This window comes from Nomascus leucogenys, chromosome 17 (assembly GCF_006542625.1).
Source record: "Nomascus leucogenys isolate Asia chromosome 17, Asia_NLE_v1, whole genome shotgun sequence".
NCBI classification, from domain to species: Eukaryota; Metazoa; Chordata; class Mammalia; order Primates; family Hylobatidae; genus Nomascus; species Nomascus leucogenys.
Genome location: NC_044397.1, coordinates 1,068,086 through 1,087,415, shown reverse-complemented (window position 1 = coordinate 1,087,415; position 19,330 = coordinate 1,068,086). Strand labels below are relative to the sequence as shown.

General features: G+C 44.1%; 1 protein-coding gene across 2 annotated transcripts in view; it reads right to left on the bottom strand.

The window, feature by feature from the left end:
- The window catches only part of CMTR1 (cap methyltransferase 1), a 49,039-nt gene that overhangs the window by 13,817 nt on the left and 15,892 nt on the right, over window positions 1–19,330 (bottom strand). For both annotated transcript variants that reach the window (XR_004026379.1, XM_030795954.1), the window contains exons 5-13: window positions 17,395–17,487; window positions 15,863–15,934; window positions 14,607–14,701; window positions 14,436–14,508; window positions 8,963–9,161; window positions 8,089–8,207; window positions 6,124–6,220; window positions 5,668–5,800; window positions 4,762–4,941 (exon numbers count right to left, since the gene is read on the bottom strand). Coding sequence is in view for 1 of the 2 variants with exons in the window: in XM_030795954.1 (XP_030651814.1) it covers window positions 4,762–4,941; window positions 5,668–5,800; window positions 6,124–6,220; window positions 8,089–8,207; window positions 8,963–9,161; window positions 14,436–14,508; window positions 14,607–14,701; window positions 15,863–15,934; window positions 17,395–17,487 (1,061 nt within the window). In the remaining variant the exon portion in view is untranslated. The remainder of the gene's footprint in view (window positions 1–4,761; window positions 4,942–5,667; window positions 5,801–6,123; window positions 6,221–8,088; window positions 8,208–8,962; window positions 9,162–14,435; window positions 14,509–14,606; window positions 14,702–15,862; window positions 15,935–17,394; window positions 17,488–19,330) is intronic.

Genomic DNA, 19,330 nt, shown 5'->3' with positions numbered 1-19,330 from the left:
AGCTTATGTGGCTACACTAATGTCAGATAAAGCAGACTTTCAGACAAGGAGTATTACTGGAAATAAATAGGGTATTTCATAACGATAAAAGGTCAATTCATCAAGAAAACAAAACTATCTTAAATGTGCGTGTGCCTAGTAACAAAGATAACAAATAGCTGAAGAATTAACAAAACTAACGGGAGACACAGACAGCTCAATAATCCTAGTTAAAGACTTTAACAACCCTCTTAGCAGTTGACAGAATAAGTACTCAAAATATCAGTTAAGATTTAGAAGATATGAAAAACACTATGAACCAACTTGACCAAATTAACATTTATAGAACATTATACCAAGCAACACCAAGATACAGCATATGATGGGCCATAAAATAAGCCTCATTAAGTTTCAAAGGATCAAAATCATACAGAATACATTCTCTGAGAATGGTGTGACTAAATCTAATAGATATCTTGAAAATCCTAAATTATCTGAATATTAAATACAACACATATGCATAATCTATGAATCAAAGAACAAATCATAAGGAAAAAATTTAAAATATATGAGCCATAGGATAATTAAAAGACATATCAAAATGTAGGAGATTCAGCTAAAGCATCCTTTTTTTTGAGACAGGGTCTCGTTCTGTCACCCAGGCTGGAGGGCAGTGGTGCGATCTTGGCTCACTGCAACCTCCACCTTCTGAGCTCAAGCAATCCTCCTGCCTCAGCCTCCTGAGTAGCTGCTACCACAGGTGTAAGCCACCATGCCCAGCTAATTTTTGTACATTTTGTAGAGACAGGGCTTCACCATGTTGCCCAGGCTGGTCTCAAACTCCTGAGCACAAGTAATCAACTGCCTCGGCCTCCCAAAGGGCTGGGATTACAGGTGTGAGCCACCGTGCCTGGCCCTAAAGGATCCTTAAAGGGAAATTTATAACATTAAAAATTATATATATATACACATATGTGCAGAAATAGAAAAACCCATCCTAAAATTTATGTGGAATCTCAAGGGACACCAAATTGCCAAAATAATCTTGAAAATGATGAGCAAAGTTGGAGAACTCACACTTCCTAATTTTAAAACTTCCTACAAAGTTACAGTAATAAAAACTGTCTACTACTGGCATAAAGACAGACACATAAACCAATGGAAGAGACAGCCCAGAAATAAACTCTTACATATATATGGTCAAATGACAGATGCCAAGACCAATCAATGGGGAAAGGGCAGTGTTTTCAACTAATGGTGCTGGGAAAACTGGATATTCACATGCAAAAGGACCCTTACCTAATACTCTATACAAAAATTAACTTAAAATGAATCAAAGATCTAAATGTAACAGATAAAACTGTAAAACTCGGCCGGGTGCAGTGGCTCACACCTGTAATTCCAACACTTTGGGAGGCCGAGGCAGGAGGATCACGAGGTCAAGATATCAAGACCATCCTGGCCAAGAGATCAAGACCATCCTGGCCAACATGGTGAAACTCTGTCTCTACTAAAAATACAAAAATTAGCTGGGCGTGGTGGCACACACCTGTAATCCCAGCTACTCGGGAGGCCGAGACGGGAGAATTGCTCGAACCGGGGAGGCAGAGGTTGCAGTGAGCCGAGATTGTGCCACTGTACTCCAGCCTGGTAACACAGCAAGACTCCGTCTCAAAAAAAAAAAAAAAAAACCTGTAAAACTCTTTAAAAACATAGAGGAAAGATTAATGACATTGAATTTAACAATGATTTACTGCATATAACACCAAAAGCACAAGGAATAAAAGAAAAAAATTGGTAAATTGGATTACATCAAAATTTTAAACTTCAGTGCATCAAAGGACACAATCAATGCAGTGGGGGAAAAAAAATCTACAGAATCGCAGATATTTTCAAATCACATATCTGACAAGTAGTAATATCCAGAATATATAAAGAACTCCTACAATTCAACAACAACAACAAACAAACAAAAAACAATTAAAAACAGCCAAAGGTCAGCCAGACATGGTGGCTCATGCCTGAAATCCCAGTACTTTGGGAGGCCTAGGTGGGGGGATCACCTGAGGTCAGGAGTTCGAGACCAGCCTGGCCAACATGCTGTAACCTGTCTCTACTAAAAATACAAAAATTAGCTGGGGGTAGTGGTGGGTGCCTGTAATCCTAGCTACTCCAGCTACTCACAGGACTTGTATCCAGAATGTAAAATAATTCCTGCAACTTAATAAAAAGACAAATCAATTTTTTTAAATGTTCAAAAGACTTGAAGAAGCACTTCATAAAAGAAGATATACAAACAGCCAATAAGCACATAAAAAGGGGTTCAATATAATTAGTTGTCACAGAAATACATATTGAAACCACAATGATATAACACTACATCGCACCAAATGGTTAAAATAAAAGACTGATAATACCAAATGCTGACAAAGACGTAATCAGAACTTCATACTTTGCAGGAAGGAGAATAAAACAATATATATAAATTGTTTTATTGTTTTTATATATAATATACATTTTTTTTTTTGAGACGGAGTCTTGCTCATTGCCCAGGCTGGAGTACAATGGCGCTATCTCAGCTCACCACAACCTCGCCTCCCGGGTTCAAGTGATTCTCCTGCCTCAGCCTCCCCAGTAGCTGGGATTACAGGCATGTGTCACCATGCCCAGCTAATTTTGTATTTTTAGTAGAGATGGAGTTTCACCATGTTGGCCAGGCTGGTCTCAAACTCCTGATCTCAGGTGATCCACCCGCCTTGGCCTCCCAAAGTGCTGGATTACAGGTGTGAGTCACCGCGCCCGGCCATAATATACATATTATATGTATGCTATATACATATACATTGTTTTATTGTGTGTCTACACACACACACACACACACACACACACACACACACACACAGCATTTTAGAAAACTGTGGTATTTTAAAATAAAAACACATCTCCTCTATGATCCAGAATTTCCCACTCAGGTATTTACCCAAGGGAAATTACAACATTTGTCCACCAAAAGCTTTGTACAAGAATGTCTGTATCAGCTTTATTCGTAACAGCCCCAAACTGGAAATATCTCAAGTGGCCATTGACAAAAGAATCCTCATACGATGGAATGGAATATTAGTCAGCAAGAAAAAGAAACCAACTAACATAATATGAATGAATCTCAAAAACATGAGGAGGAAAAAATCCCAGACACAAAATACAAAAGTAAAACTAACTTGTGGTGATAAAAATCAGAAGAGGGCTTACTTTGGGGTTGCCTGAGTAGGGGCACAAGGAAATTTCCTTAGGTGACGGAAACGTTTTTCATCTTTTTTTTTTTTTTTTGAGATGGAGTCTTGCTCGTCACCCAGGCTGGAGTGCAGTGGCGCCATCTTGGCTCACTGCAAGCTCCGCCTCCTGGGTTCACGCCATTCTCCTGCCTCAGCCTCCCGAGTAGCTGGGACTACAAGCGCCCACCACCACGTCTGGCTAATTTTTTTTTGAATTTTTAGTAGAGACGGGGTTTTGCCGTGTTAGCCAGGATGGTAGACGATTTCTGGATCTTGTGATCCATCCACCTCAGCCTCCCAAAGTGCTGGGATTACAGGTGTGAGCCACTACGCCCGGCCCATTTTTTATCTTAATGGGGATGTAGGCTACAAGGATATACGCATTTGTCAAAACTGATTATACGCTTAAGATTTGCATTTCACTTACAGAATTATACCTCAACTTTTTTAGAAAAAGAAAAGTGGCTGGTTATAGAGTTGCTTAAACACTATGTGTTATTGGAACCACTGAAAAGAATTCCAGTTCTGCCATGCATCTGTGCACACTTGTTCAGCCAAAAGACATGTTCCATAACCGAGAAGTGATAAAGCCCTAGCCAGGTGGGTCCCTGGGCCTGTTTGCTTCCTCATCTATAACATGCTGAAGTTTACTGTCTGCTCCACCTTGGTGACTACATTGCTATCAAAATGAGGGAGCTTATATGGCAGTACTGTGGAAAGTTAAAACACCAGGCAATACTGGAAAAACAGGAGAACAGGATAAAGACTTCCTCTCCTTCTATGATTCTCCAGGGCCACCTCTATTTTCAAACTTCTCTGGGGGACTTAAGGTTGGACCCTTAACTAAGGCCTTTCCAACACCTGTTTAGCCCCCTAAGAGAGCACTTTCTATTGATTCACTGCTACTATACAACCCTCCAGCCTATCTCCAAACACTTTTTTCTAAGGCCTGCCCACTAAGAAAACTAAGCCAAATGTCACAACTTTAAATTATTACCACTAACAGGGAGTGGGGAAAACAAAGAAGATACAGAAAAAAGCATTTGGATCACCAGCTGGGGAACTCATGAAGAACTGGCAAAAGTTTGGGCACTTCCAAAGCATGTTGTACACATGCTTTCCATCCATCTCCTGCCTCCAAACAGGGACTTCACCAGGCAACAAGCATGATGGCCTTTTACAAACAGCAGCAATTAAAGGGAAATTACTCCTGCCTCCAGGGACACAGGCTGCTCTGTCAGCTTTCACTGTTATACACAGGCTCCTGCGGGCAGGCCTATATTAGCCAGGCACTTACCTGCCACCCTTGGGATAGGGCATGGCAGCAGGATGGGGGTCCCTGAGGGTAACTAACCAAAGTCCCAGGGAGCCCTGAAACCAGCAGACCATACCCAGTTGCCAATTTGTCAGGGTTGACAAAGTGATACCAAGAGCCAACCATTCAGTCTTTCACTCTCTGGTCTTCCTTAGGACCTCAGTGGTACCAGCAAAAACCAGCCCGTTGGCTTACCTCTCATTGGACCGAATCATGTAGTCAGTAAATTCATGGTCTCCCTTGATCACCTCCAGGGGGACCACCAAGTTGACATCGGAATCCGTGTTCCGCAGCTGATTGAGTTTAATATTCACTGCGAAGAGGTAATCCCGAACATCATCTATGCCCACCTTCAGGCCCTTGCACACCACATACCTGGCAGGAGATACTCTGTCACTCCACCGAGCAAGGGCTTCCTCCCCATACATTCCTTTCCCCCCCAAACCCTTGTGGAATCACAAAACTTAACGGCTTCCCTGTTCAACCTTAGGCCTACGCACAAAGAACAACACAGACCCTTTGTGGTGCTAAAGTTCCCCTCAAATCCTTCTCTGTTAAGCTCTATTTCTACTCTTTATCGCAGTAGTTCCTAACTTCCCTGTGACAGACGGGCTGTGTCACAATCACCTGGGGAATCTGTTAAATTATAGACCTAATGAATCAAACTCTCCCAGGAGAAAGCCCAGAAATATGTGTTTGTAACAAGCTACCAGGCAATTCTGATTGGTTGCATTTTCTCTCACCTTGTGTGTGGGCAGTGTCACACTGGGACCCCAATAGTGCCTCTGGATAGCGGCTCCTTGCCCCTTCCCAGCCCAAGACCCCCGAAGTGTCCCTACTATTGGTCACCTTCTCCTTGGCCAAGCTGAGAATCCCTCACATAAGCATGGAGCATAAGGCTTGGAAGAAGGAGGCAGAGGCTGAACTGGCATATCATAAAACCAAAAGATCCAGGAATCCTGAATCCTGTTGGCTCTCATCACTTCTTTAAAGTCAAGGTTTTAAATGTAGCTTAAGAGGTCATGCCAGAGAGATGCACCGTGATTTGCTGTTCTGACATTTAGCCAATTAATCTGGCTAATATAGAGAGAAAGGCTTCACCTCTCTGAGTTGGCAGGACGGCTGGTAATAGGCTTGAAGAGACAAACTCGTTCAAAGCAGCAGTACAGCAGGTAGACAAGCCCCACACTAAACGGTGTGAACAGGTCAAAGGTTTTACAGATGAAGTGGCCTCCTAGATTAGAGAGAAAACACCAAAAGCAGCCAATGGGTCTATTCCAAGAGATGGGTGAAGGAGTCTGGGAGTAAATATGACAAAGTCAAGGAAACCAGCACCTGGGTCTGTTAAAACTCAGAGACAATTTAAGGGGGAGAACCATCTTTGGAGGGGACTTTGAGGATTCCACAGCCCTTTCTTCCCTAAATTACTCATTTAGCTACCTGTCATCTAATATAAGCAGATTTTTTTAACTTCCCCACCAACCCCTTGTACATGTTCTTGTCCAATAGGGCCTCTAAGTGGCTCCTGGGGTGAGGAAACAGCTGAGGAAGTGTCACCTGTCCGGACAATGGACAGCGCCATGAGGAACTGACACAGAAGCAGCTGCTTGCTGAGGATCTCCTGCAGGTTCTCCTGCCCCTCCACCGAGAAACCCTGAAATGAGAGCACAAGGAATGGGGTGGGAAAGAGAAAGGAGAAGGACTGAGAATAACATCACTACCTCATCTTCATCCTTCATCGAGAGTTCTTGAAGTGTTTTCACTGATCACCATCTGATTGATGAAGAAGCAGCTCAGTGTTATTTTAGAAGGTCACTGGGCTTGTTAGATGGAGTAAGCACAGGACCCAGGCCTACTACTGGACCAGCTCCACTTTCCTGCTCTATCATTCTCAGGGGATGGAACCAAGCCTGCTTTTCCAAGGAGATGGTTTAGAAAGTGTTTTAACTCATGGGAATCCAGGAAGAGTAAGGCAGAACGGAGGCAAAATATTGGCTAGTCAGAGGTCAACGACGACATAGGAAACAGAATGCTCTGGTGAGTCCTAACAAGACCAGGGAGTGAGTGCAGTGAGGACACTCTGCTTCAGCTTCCCACTGTGGTGACAGGAGAAAAGTTAACTTTCCTAGTCACAGTAATCGCTCTCTGTTGACTCAGGTTTTACTTACAATACCCCCTTTCCTGTCCTAAGACCACAGTGCCTCTTCTCTCCAGCTGGCAGACTCTCTGGCCAGGGTATTTACTGAAAGAATGTGTGATGCTATTTCTAGAGTGGTCTCCCTCCTTGTGAGATCCCAGCAAGAGACAGAGTCAGGCTTACATAAAAGTAAAGGAGGCCAGGGGACATCGGGTGGCAGGGTGTTGTTAAATGGGTACAGTTTCTGTTTCGCAAAATGAAAACTTCTGAAAATCTGTTGCACAACAGTGTGAATAGACTTAACACTACTGTTAACACTTAAAAATGATTAAGATGATCAAATTTGTGTTTTTTACAATAAAATAAAGAAAAAAGGATGCTCCCCTCTATTAAACACGCCCCAGGTGTCCCTGACTCAGTTCTACAGAAGTGATAGCTAAAGGACTCAGGGTAAAAAATGTTTGGGAGTGTCTTCCAGACTTAAAGATGCTTCTCAAAATGCATGCCTGATTATGGGGTCAATTAAAAAAAAAAAAAAAGCCCAGGTCACCCCTCTACACTGCTGAAGTGCTAAAGCAGAAAGCCCTTGAGTTTCCAACTCTACAGCTGCCGCACGGCAACAGCTGCCTCATAAGCGCTATCAGACTCCCACATCTGCTCAGCCAGAGCCGCCCCTCCCTCACAGCCAGCCCCAAGCCTGTCATCTGTTGTTCCCTGCTGTGCACAGTGCTTTGGTGAGCCTAGGCATCTTTGGATATCATGCTGACATCCTGCCCACCTTCCTTCACTAGCCACACAGCTACTGCTTAAGAGGCCACCCAAAGAGTCCCTGAGGCTTTTCTCAACTCTAGCTATATGACCCTGGAGCAGCTGCCACATTGTCTGTCCTTCCTCTAGAGTAAGTGGTGGCTCACTCCAGAAAGGAATACCTGCATTGTCAGATTCCTGGGTGAGAGCTTCTGCTGAACAAAGCTGCAATGGGCTTCCCTCTGTGCCTCAAGCAGCTGCCCGTAGACAAGGCCTCTTGAACATTCACTTTAGCCCAGCCCTGACAAGAGCCTCCTGTGGATTCCCCTGTGCTGCCGTCTTTGGTTAGGTGGCCATCTGTCAGCCTATGAGAGGCTTACAGGTGACCATGTATAGACAGCCTCCACCAGGAGCAACACCAAGATCACCCTGCTCCAGGCAAAGGTATCCACAACATCAGTCTCTACACAATTATCATTTTAAAAATGTACAAAAAGAATAAAAATGCATTCCCTACAATCTGAACTGTGAAATACCATCTTTGGGGGCAGCTAAAGAACCAGATAAAACAAACAATTCTCAAACCTCTAAAATAACAAATCCTTAATGCATCAGTCTATGGAAAAAAGGTAACCTACCCCATCAGCCATCAGAAAGTGGACACCCTTGCGATCTGTGTTATCCAGGACAAAATTCCGAAAAGCAGAGATGTTCTCTGGGCGGGTGATATCTCCATCTCCATCAATCCCACCCTCACCTGTCAGAATACAAGAGTCGTAGTGAGTTCATCTGCCCTATACATGTCAGGAGCTGGGACACGAGTGCTCTGGGTCAGTGAACACGGGCATCAGGTGTCTCAAGTACTAGGGCCCATCCTGCAAGGCTCCCTTACAGTGATGGACCAGGAGGAAGAACAGTACTCTGCTATAATGAAACACAGTCCCAAAGGAGTTGACCAGCCAAAAGTCATCAACTCGTGGAACTTTCTCTTTAAGACCCAAGTTGTGTTTAAGGCACCTACATTTAGGCATCAATTTTTTTAATAAGGACTGTTCAGAAAGAACTTAGGATTTGCTGTCAAATTACAATCGACATAGAGCAGAGGGACTGCTGTGGGTTGCCGAGCTGTCTGCAACCCAGTGCATTCTGCACCTGGCAGAGAGGGCGAGAGATGGGTGTGGGTTTATATTTGTTAATAACCCTGCCAGTTCTCAGCCAGAGATCAGGCAGTTTCATTATCTCCTGCCACCACAAAAGCAGAGTGCTCCTGAAAGGAGGAATTAATAGGGCCTTGATGAGAATCTGCTGAGGGAGTGTTTGACCTGTATTCTGCAGGCCCAGGGTAAAAAGGGATAGTCCAGAGGGAACCAAGATTCTGACATGAACTGTGAAGCCCAGGGTAAGAGACCTAGGAAAGAAAATATGGCATGTGGATAACAACGGCTTCTGACCTGAAGTCCCCATAGAGGGGTTGTCCCTCATACCTCCTAGTACCCTCCTCAGTATCCCTACCATAGTAGGGTTCGAAGAGTTCACTGGAAGCAGAGTAGAAGTCCTCCAGCTTGAAGTCATTAGGGCCCTTCAAAGTCATTCCAAAGCCCTTTGCATGCCACTTCTTCCTCCACAGCACATACTCTGAGAAGCCACCTGGGCCTGCGCAGACGTCAGCAAAGTACAGAAGCTCAGCTTCCCGGTCCTTCACCAGTGGCTTCTACAAAGGCAAGTGGAGGACAGGAGAGGAAGGAAAACAAGACAGATCAATGGGGAACAGGAAGGAGAATGCAGGGAGAGTAAAATAAGCCTTTCAGCAAGTACAATCCAGAGCTCCCACCAGGGCTACAGCACCCAGGAAATGTATCTTCTGGTGATTAACACCCTTTAGTGTTGCCTCACCCACCCTCAAAATACCCACAATGCCTATCACATCACCAGGCCTAGCTCAGACTCCTCATAAAAACATCTTCATGGAGCCGGGCGCGGTGGCTCACGCCTGTAATCCCAGCACTTTGGGAGGCCAGAGAGGCAGATAGCCTGAGGTCAGGGGTTTGAGACCAGCCTGGCCAACATGGTAAAACCCCGTCTCTACTAAAAATACAAAAAATTAGCCAGGTGTGGTGGCACACACCTGTAAACTCAGCTACTCGGGAGGCTGAGGCATGAGAATTGCTTGGACCTGGGAGGCAGAGGTTGCAGTAAGCTGAGATCGCGCCACTGCACTTGAGCCTGGATGACAGACCGAGACCCTGTCTCAACAAAAACAAAAAAAAATCTTTATGGGTATCTGACTACATTTTTTATTTCTCAGAGTGTTTTCCTCACCATATCCTGCCTTTCAAGAGTCCTACTGAACAGAATATGCCCCACATTACAGATAGGGAAAAAGAGGCACCAAGATACGAAGTCACAAAGTAATCTGTTCACAGCCAGTCTGCAACAAAGCTAAATCAGGGTCTAGTTGGCCTAGCCACTAGACTCAGGTCTTCCTGTCCAACCAAAGGCTGGGGGACTCTAACAACCTCTCCCAGCCACAGGAACCTCCCTTTTCCCATCACAGCCTCTGTCTTCCTTTCTCTCCTTCCTCCTTGGCTCTCCCAACCACCTTTTAAAAAATCCCAAATAACTTTTTATTTTGGAATAATTTTAGATTTACAGAAAAGTTGCCAAGATAGTACCCCTCACCCGGTTTCCAGTTTTGTTAACACCTTACACCATGGTATGTTTGGCAAAACTAAGAAACCAACATTGGTACCTTACTATTAACTAAACTCTAGACTTCATTTAGATTTCACTAATGTTCTTTTTCTGTTTGGGATCCAATCCAAGACACCACATTGCATTTGGTCTCTCTCCTTTTTGCACTCCCTTTTTTCTTCTCCTGCCCAGTGCTGGGTGTGGGGTTGGGGCAGGGCACAGTCAGAAGCGACAAGACAGAGAGGGAAGGAAATACTGGTGTGCAGCAACAGCAGCTTCCAGGCAACCCTCGGAGCACCCAGCCAACTCAGGACTGACTAATCATCATTTGAATTTTGGCATAATTACATCTGTGGCCCCTTGAGTAGCTTTCGCTCTCTCTCCCGTTTTTTTTTTTTTTTTTTTTTTGGCAATGAGGTCTCACTCAGCCCATGCTGGAGTGCAGTAGTACAATAGCTCACTGAAACCCTGAACTCCTGGGCTCAGGCAATCCTCTTTCTTCAGCCTCCTGAGTAGCTGGGACCCCAGGCACACACCACCATGCTCAACAAATTTCTTTGTTTTTTTTTTTTTAGAGACAGGATCTTGGTATATTGCCCAGGCTGGCCTCCAACTCCTGGACTGAAGCAATCCTCCCACTTCAGCCTCCCACAGTGTTGGAATTACAAGTGTAAGTCACCATGCCCAGCCTAGCTTTATCTCTTAACCTCACATTTATGCTGCACCCAGTACTGGCCCATATTGTATGTTTATACTTCTCTTACACAAATGCTAGGTATGCTCTTACCCACACCTGAGCCCTAGGCAGTGAAATTCTACCCACCCTCCACAGCAGACAGGATGAACCATTTGCACTGGTGACAACAACAAAAGGTTGAGTTCTACAAGTGAGCAACTGCAAAAGACTACAGTTGGCCTCAGACCATGATGAACACTCAGCCAGAAGCGGCTTAGGGACCTCAGTCTTCCCTCTCTACAGGTTTGGCATGGCTGAGTGCTGGTCTGGAGTTCTGCAGCTGCTAGATAATGATCAGAAAGCTTTAGGGGAAACAGTCCCAAGAAAGAAATAGACATACTAATGTTTACAACCCAATCACTTCTAGGTGAGATGGGCCTTTCTTCTGATGATAGCTATCTGGCTTTATCAAAATAGTGAAAAAGTCTCTGGAGAAAGTGAGTTTAGCTAAAAATAAATGTCATCATCCCGTGACAAGCCCACTCCAGGCATGCTGGGTCTTAATCGTTCTTTCCCCACTTCCTTACTAAGCCGCCCCAGCATTCTTTGTTCCTGAGCCATCGATTATTCATCTTTTTGGATTATATTCATGTGCACACAAAAAAGACCCAATGGTATTTGCCAAGAACATTATGTAGCATCTTCGAGTCAGCATGGTGGTAATGAGGCAGGGGTCACAAGTTTAAGCCCTACACATACTGCAAAGAGGGAAAACAAGGTTCCTTGCCACTGGCCGTGCCCTCTAAGTGAACCACTGGTCCAAAGGAAGACTGGGAGAAGGATGCAGAATGATCGATGCAAACACCTCACCCCTGAAAAGGGGGCATGCATATGACCTCGTTCTGTGATTTCAACATGTATGGCCCTTATAGGTCATGGCCAAGAAGTCTTTTCACAGGGAGGACAGCTGGGGTTCTTAGCCCTGCTACTTACTGACTATGCAGTCAAGGACAAGCACACAATTTAAGTCATTAAGCTTGAGCTTGCTCAGTTATAAATTGGGACTGATGCAGGTATTTCTCCAGGCCGTTGTAGGACTAAATAAAGTATCCTATATTGAAGAGCTTTACAAACTGTTATTAAACAATTAACGCAAGATGATATTGTACTCAATCAGATCAACTTCCTCAGAGTCAAAACTCTTATCCTTTTCCATGTTTTTCTCTTTCCAGGGGCGAGTACAGCAGCACTCCACACTCAATGGAAATTAGATAAATGATGTCTAATTTCCTCAGCTAGGACTGAAACTTACAGATCTACCTTCAGTTGTCTTCTGCAATGCTTCACAGAAAATGTATTCTTGTCTCAACAACATTCCCAGGCACTCAAACCCCTGACATAATGTAACAGTTTATAATATGCTTCCATATACTCCAAGGATCTAAATTTCCCTCCGTCTCTTCCAGTTCTTGCTTATAGCTTCTTTATTTTCCTCCCCTTGCCCCCTTTCTCCTTTACCATAACCTGCCACACCACAGACCTACTTAAAAACTTCAGAGTTGGCTGGGCATGGTAGCTCACGCCTGTAATCCCGACACTTTGGGAGGCCAAGGCAGGCGGATCACCTTAGGTCGGGATTTTAAGACCAGCCTGACATGGAGAAACCCTGTCTCCACTAAAAATACAAAATTAGCCGGACGTGGTGGTGCATGCCTGTAATCCCAGCTACTTGGGAGGCTGAGGCAGGAGAATCGCATGAACCCGAGAGGCGGAGGTTGAGGTGAGCCGAGATCGCGCCATTGCACTCCAGCCTGGGCAACAACAGCGAAACTCCACCTCAAAAAAAAAAAAAAAAAAAAAAAAACTTCAGTCTGCTCTCTCCATCACCTGTTATCACCTCCTAACCTCTCCACATTCCAAGCTTCAAATTCTCCTGCTCTTAGTCTATAATTTGCCTGATCCAAGAGCCACTATGACCCTCGCAAACATGGGTGTGTGCCTGGGCCTTCAGCCACTCCCTCTTCTGCTGGGGACTGCTCTAGTGTCTCTGCTTGCCTGAAAACCACACCAAGCCTGTTGGGCTTGGCTGTAACTCTGGTCCTCAGGGGAAAACGGAAATGAAAAGAGAAAATAAAACACTAGGGGCTCGAGAGAAATCACTTTTTTTTATAGTGAAGCGTAGAGAAACATCTCTGAAAGGGCAATTCTCTGTGGCCACTAACAATCAATTCAGGTCAAGAAGCTGCCTGAAGCATTACAAACACGGCTGCCTTTTCCTATGTAACTAACATCTCTACCCTCAACCTGAATGGTACAACCCTGGTGCCTACTTCATTTTCATGACAGCAAAAGGCAATAACCAGATACCAGCTGCTGGAGGCATTTGTATTCAAAAGCCAAAAAAGACACTGTGACTTCCCATCAGCTTGACAGAGCTCCTCTGCCAGGCAGGGATTTAAAGAAAATCATTTGGAGCTCAGAAAATTAAATCAACATTATATCAACCTAATTTTCTCAAGATGCTAATTCCAAGAGCCCTTTTGTGCTGCCTGCTGGTACTGGAGAATGGAAAGGGAGACCTGGGAGTGAAAAATGAGTAATGGCTGAAGGAGCTACATGCCAGTTTTGCCAGCAAGGAGGAAGCAGTTAGGCAGGTGGAGCTGAAACATTAAAGAACTTGGAAAACAAGTTTCTTTAGCCAGTGAGGGTGAGTGAAGCAGAAACAGGTTTGGGGATAGCTGGCTCCTGGCCTATCACTGTCAAAGAAAAGTAACTTTCTAGGACCGGGTAAAAATGCTTTGAAACCCTGAAGGGAATTCTAGAATGAAATTTCCTTTTTTTCTTTCTCTATCACTACGGAGAGTCTATGTTCAGAGAAATGAGATGCAGCAGAGTAGAAAATCATTCTGCTTTACCACTTCTTGAAAAGGGCCAAAGCCTTATAATTATGATCCCACGCAAAGCTTGTTCAGAGAGGCAGAGAAGGAAAGTGGCCCAGACTAAAATTACAGTCTTAGTGCTGGGACAAATCTTAAGAGCCTTTTGGTTCTACCCTAGCCCTCTGGCAGGTTAGTACAGCTCATTTCAGAATGAGGCAGCTGAGGCCCAAAGAAGGTATAAACTTAAGTAATCCATCCTGCTTCATAAATGCTATGTCCCTCCTCACCACATTCCAACAACACAGGCTAGATTTTCAGATACAACACTGATTTTAAATAGATCAGTGAAAATGCCCACTGAAATGCCCACATTTCATCCAACACTCAAACCATATTTCCCAGTACTCCCCTCTCATTACCAGAAACAGCACCTAAATCAGGTGATGTCACCAAGTTTAAATTTGGAAAATAAGCTTGTTATATAAAAACAGTGTTCACCCTTCCACTCTACCTTCTGTAGGGTTAGGGGCTCGGATTCCAGGACTGAAGCCCTGGAGAAAACTGCTTTACTCCTGGGACCACAGAAGCACTGTGGGACCCTATCTGAGAAGCTCAGAGCAAAATATCTCCATCACACAGTCAGAATACTCTCCTAGCATTGAACAAATGGCAATGGCTGAGCCACTGAAGCTTAAGCCCTCTTAGCACCATGAATTCAGAAGCAGAATCTTGTTCTCACCCCGTAAGAGTCCCGTGGATTTGTGAACATGCGATCAAACACAAAATCCATGTTAGCCATCTTCATTGCTGCCCTGCAATAAAGCAAGACAGAAAAGTACTAGATGTACTAGGCTCAAATGAAAAGGTAGAGCAGGGATCATCAGGGGCGGGGAGGGAAATGTCAGCAAACCTGTTTAGAAAGAAGACTCCTCGGATCATCTCATAGGGATTGGCCCGAGTCCGAGCTCGCCGCATCTCTTCCCCATCCAGGACATCAAACACGCTCTGCCCAGAGAATCAGAACCTCAAGGTGAATTCCAGGATACGAAAGGGATCTTAAGAGCCTGCAGTGCCCAACTCACAGCCCTCCAAGGAACAAGATTCCTGTGGCATCTCAGCTCTGAAATGTCTCACTGTGTGACCCTACACAGGCTGCTCAATAACTCTCTCAACTACCTTGCCGGTAAATTGGTTTAAAAAAAAAAAAAATGTAAGCAGGTGCCTGGCACATGGCAACTGGTTACAAAACAGCACCTGCTGCTACACACAGAGCCACCTCTGGGCATTGCTAATCCTCATAGTAAATCTGTTTCTCCATCCCATACCAGCAGCTACTCTCCAAGGGATCAAAGTTCTGGTATGAAGGCTTACCTGACTAGACCTCACTTAGAGAGAGGAGAAACAAATAAACAAGACTAGGGTTTTCTGATGGCACCGACCACAGTAGCGATCCCTTCTCTTAAACTCCCCTGACCAATTTCCTCTCTAGATAAAGAAATCCTCACATTACCTGAGTTCCAGTCACCTTATGGATATTCCCAACCCTGTGCCTGCCAAAAAATAAAATCTGTGAGGCCAGTCTGAGGCCTCCTTTTTCATCAACCCATTTCCTCCTCAGTTTCCCTGGCTCATTCTGCCCACAGACAATGTGATTCTCAATTAGGCCAAAAAGTGTCAAGGGGAGGCTAACATTTACCCAGGTACTTCACACCCACTATTTCATTTAGCTCTCACAACGACCCTAAGAAATGAGTATTTTCTCCTCATTTTATAGATGAGGAAACTCAAACTCAGAGAGGGTAAAACAACCGGGCCAAAGTCACACAGCAAAGAGTTGCAGATCTTGGATTTGAATCCTGGTCTATCTGATGCTGAAGAACGACTCCAAACCTTTTACCACACCAGGCCCTCTCAGGATTACAATGAACAGACCCACTGAGGTTAGGCAGATCCTTTCTTGGCTGCTGACCACAGGGACAGCACAACACCCACAGGGCAGAACAGTCACCCGGGAAAAGGACAATTTGCAGATACGAACCAAGCTATGCATCTGATCTCCAGCAAAAATCTTAACTTTCCCACAACCAACTCAAAGGAGAAATGGAAAAGTCCAGCAAATCACCTCCCACAAGGTTTTCATATCTGGTTCCAGCCACAAGACCTTACCTTACACTGCAACACACTGTGAAGCAGCTCTTCCCCACAAAACTCTGTTTCATCTTCAATAATCATCTTTCTCTACAGGGAGAAAAAAGCAGTTAAGTAATGACCACATGTGACTGCAATTGTCAGGGATGAATGAAGAAATTAGGGTTCCAAGTAAGTAGAGCAAGAAGGGACTTGGTTCTCTGCCAAGAAATATCAATCCCTGAAGGGTGGGAAAGAGAAAATCCTAAATCCCTCTGGCTATTCTCCAGATGGCTGAGATGAAGCACCCCCTCAGCCCCATCCCAGGAGCTGAGTAGAGCACCATATGGACACAAGACTAATGAATGCTGAGGCTAGGAACACCAAACAGGAAGGAGACATTCAAGCTGTCTAGCCCTGGAGCATGGAGGCAGAAGGATGGGGAATGCCTCAAATGACAAAAGCTTGTCCTTCCACCAGGAAGCCTCTCACTCTGTGATGAGTACAAATGCATGATACCAGGCACTGACCTGGTAGCATTTCAGAAAACAGGGACGCTAAGGGGTCTCACAGGGATATCAAGTGCAACCCCCAAATGAGTGAAACCACCTCGAAACCACTGAAACTCAATCTCTTTGGTCTCAGGTTTTACACTCGTAAAAATTACTGAGGATCCTAAAGAATTTTTGTTTATGCGGGATAGATAATAGATAGGTAATCTATTATCTAGAATTCAAATAATTATATTATTAGAAATTAAAAACATTTTTAAAATATTTTTAAATTCAGTTTAAAAGGCTAATGTTAACATAAATATTTTTCAGAAATATATTTTCAGAAAAATAACATTTCCACAAAAAAATGAGTGAGGAGAGTGGAACTGTTTTCCATTTTTGCAAATTTCTTCAGTGTCTCGCTTAATAGAAGGCCAGATTTTCCTCTCTGCTTTTTCATTCAATCTGTTGTAATATCACATCATAGCCTCTGGAAAACTCCACTGAACACTTGTGAGAGAATGAGGGTGAAAAGTGCAAATAACTTTTCAATATCATTATGAAAATAGCTTTGCCCTTGTGGACCCCCGAAGGGGTCTTAGAGATCCCCGGCAGCACATATACTTTGAGAACTGCCCTCTATACCACATTGATTTGGTAGCCATCTACTTTATTCTCACAATTTCCCAGAAGAAGATGAAACAAATTCCCTCTGTAACAATTCCCTCATTACTTTCTGAGGATAGGGACAATGTCTTTTCATCTAGCAGTGATCAGAATACACAGATATGTATGATAAGCCACTTCAAAAGGCATCCATGAAGAAGACAGAGGTTATACATTTTGTCTGCCTTACAATTTAAATGACTCGGAGAAAAGAAAAAACCCTGTCATATCTCCAAGGGGCATACTTGTAAAGCTCATGACACTCCCTCTTGACACAGTTTTATTCCTACCAATGTGAATGGTCAGATTCCTATTTTTCTTAAACTGCAAGTATATGTATATACCAGACTCGAGCAAGTGAAAAGTCAAGAGAATGCCAAGAAGTCAGGGTACATTTTCCTGAAAGCCTACCTTTCCCACGACCATCCAATCGCTCATTTCCTGAGTGTCAGGAATTTCAGTGGTACATTCTGGAAACCATGACACCTGCTCACAAGCACTGGGCTGCAAACAAAAGAGAGGCTAGTAAGACAGATATGACAGACCCTCAAAGCTAAACCCCAACTCATCAGGACTTCCCCAAAACAATCAAAAGGGACTGAGACAGACCAAGAAGGGTGCAGGTTGCTGAAGCCAAATGCAGTGGTCAGACATGAGAAGTGAGAGCCAGAATTCCAAAGTTTAACTTCTAAAGGCCAGCTCCAATTCTGGTTAGAATCCTTAGAAACTTCTCAAACCTGTTTCTTTCATTTGTTCCATTATTATTTAATGAATACCTACTACGTGTTAAGCACTCAGAATGCAGAGTTAAATAAGACCTGGCCCTTGGCAAAAGGGGTTTGCAATCAGAGCAGTGGAGACACAGAGAAGTAAACAGGCAGTTATTACATACGATGTAGGTCTATGACAAGATAAGTATATCCGAAAGCCTTAATGGCAATGAGTCTCATCTCCTGAGTCCTTTCAAAGTGTTATTCACAAAACAATCCAGAAACTGGTAAATAGGATTCCTAGCCCATTCATTCTAAGACAGAACAAAAACTGACATCTGTAATGGCTGCTTCCTCTTAATTTTTCAATTACTTTCCTATCAGGCCAAAACAGTGCATGAGGATCATCTGCAGTGCTTCTAAAGAGTACTGATGCAGCTGGGTGTGGTGGCTCACGCCTGTAATCCCAGTACTTTGGGAGGCTGAGGTGGGCAGATTACTTTAGGTCAGGAGTTCAAGACCAGCCTGAACAACATGGTGAAACCCCGTCTCTACTAAAAATACAAAAATTAGCTGGGCATGGTGGTGCACATCTGTAAACCCAGCTACTTGGGAGGCTGAGGCGGGAGAATCCTTTGAATCCGGAAGGTAGAGGTTGCAGTGAGCCGAGATTGTGCCACTGCACTCCAGCCTGGGTGACAGAACAACACTCCATCTTTCAAATAACATAACATAACATAACATAACATAACAAAACATAGCATAACATACATAACATAAAAAAACATAGCATAACATACATAACATAACATAAAATAAAAAAACATAGCATAACATGCATAACATAACATAACATTAGTACTGATGCCTGGGGCTGGGCACAGTAGCTCACACCTGTAATTCCAATGCTTTGGGAGGCCAAGGTAGAAGGACTGCTTGAGGCCAGGAGTTTAAGACCAGTCTGGGCAACACAGCAAGACTCTGTCTCTACCAAAAAAAGTCTAAAAAATTAGCCAGGTTTGGTGGCACAGGCCTGTAGTTGCAGATACTCAGAAGGCTAAGGTGGGAGGATATCTTGCGCCCAGGATTTCGAAGTTGCAGTTAACTGTGTTTGTGCCACTGCATTCCAGCCTGGGCAACAGCGCAAGACCTTGTCTCAAATAAAATAAAAAATAAAAAATAGTACTGATGCCTGAGACCCACTTCCAGAGTATAAGATTCTGCTGGTCTGAGGTGAGGCCTGGGGATAAGTTTTCAGAAGTCCCCAGATGATTCTACTGTGCAGGCAGCGCTAAGTGCCACCAGGATAGAGAAACATGGATTATAAAACCTAAACAGGTGGCTAACCTGCATGGCAGCTTCACATATTGGCTCCCAAGCAAGTGTGAAGAAGAGATTCACCATTGCAAATTGAAGCAATGTGATTAAAAGTAATATTACATGCTCTGAAAGGCATAAAGTGGTATCACAATGAAAGGTCTTGAGGACAAGCCAACCAGCATCAACAGAGACAAAGTTGAAAAGAAAAATTACTGAAGCTTGGCCGGGCGCGGTGGCTCACGCCTGTAATCCCAGCTCTCAGGGAGGCAAGAGGCGGGAGGATAGCTTGAGCCCAGGAGTTCGAGACCTGCCTGGGC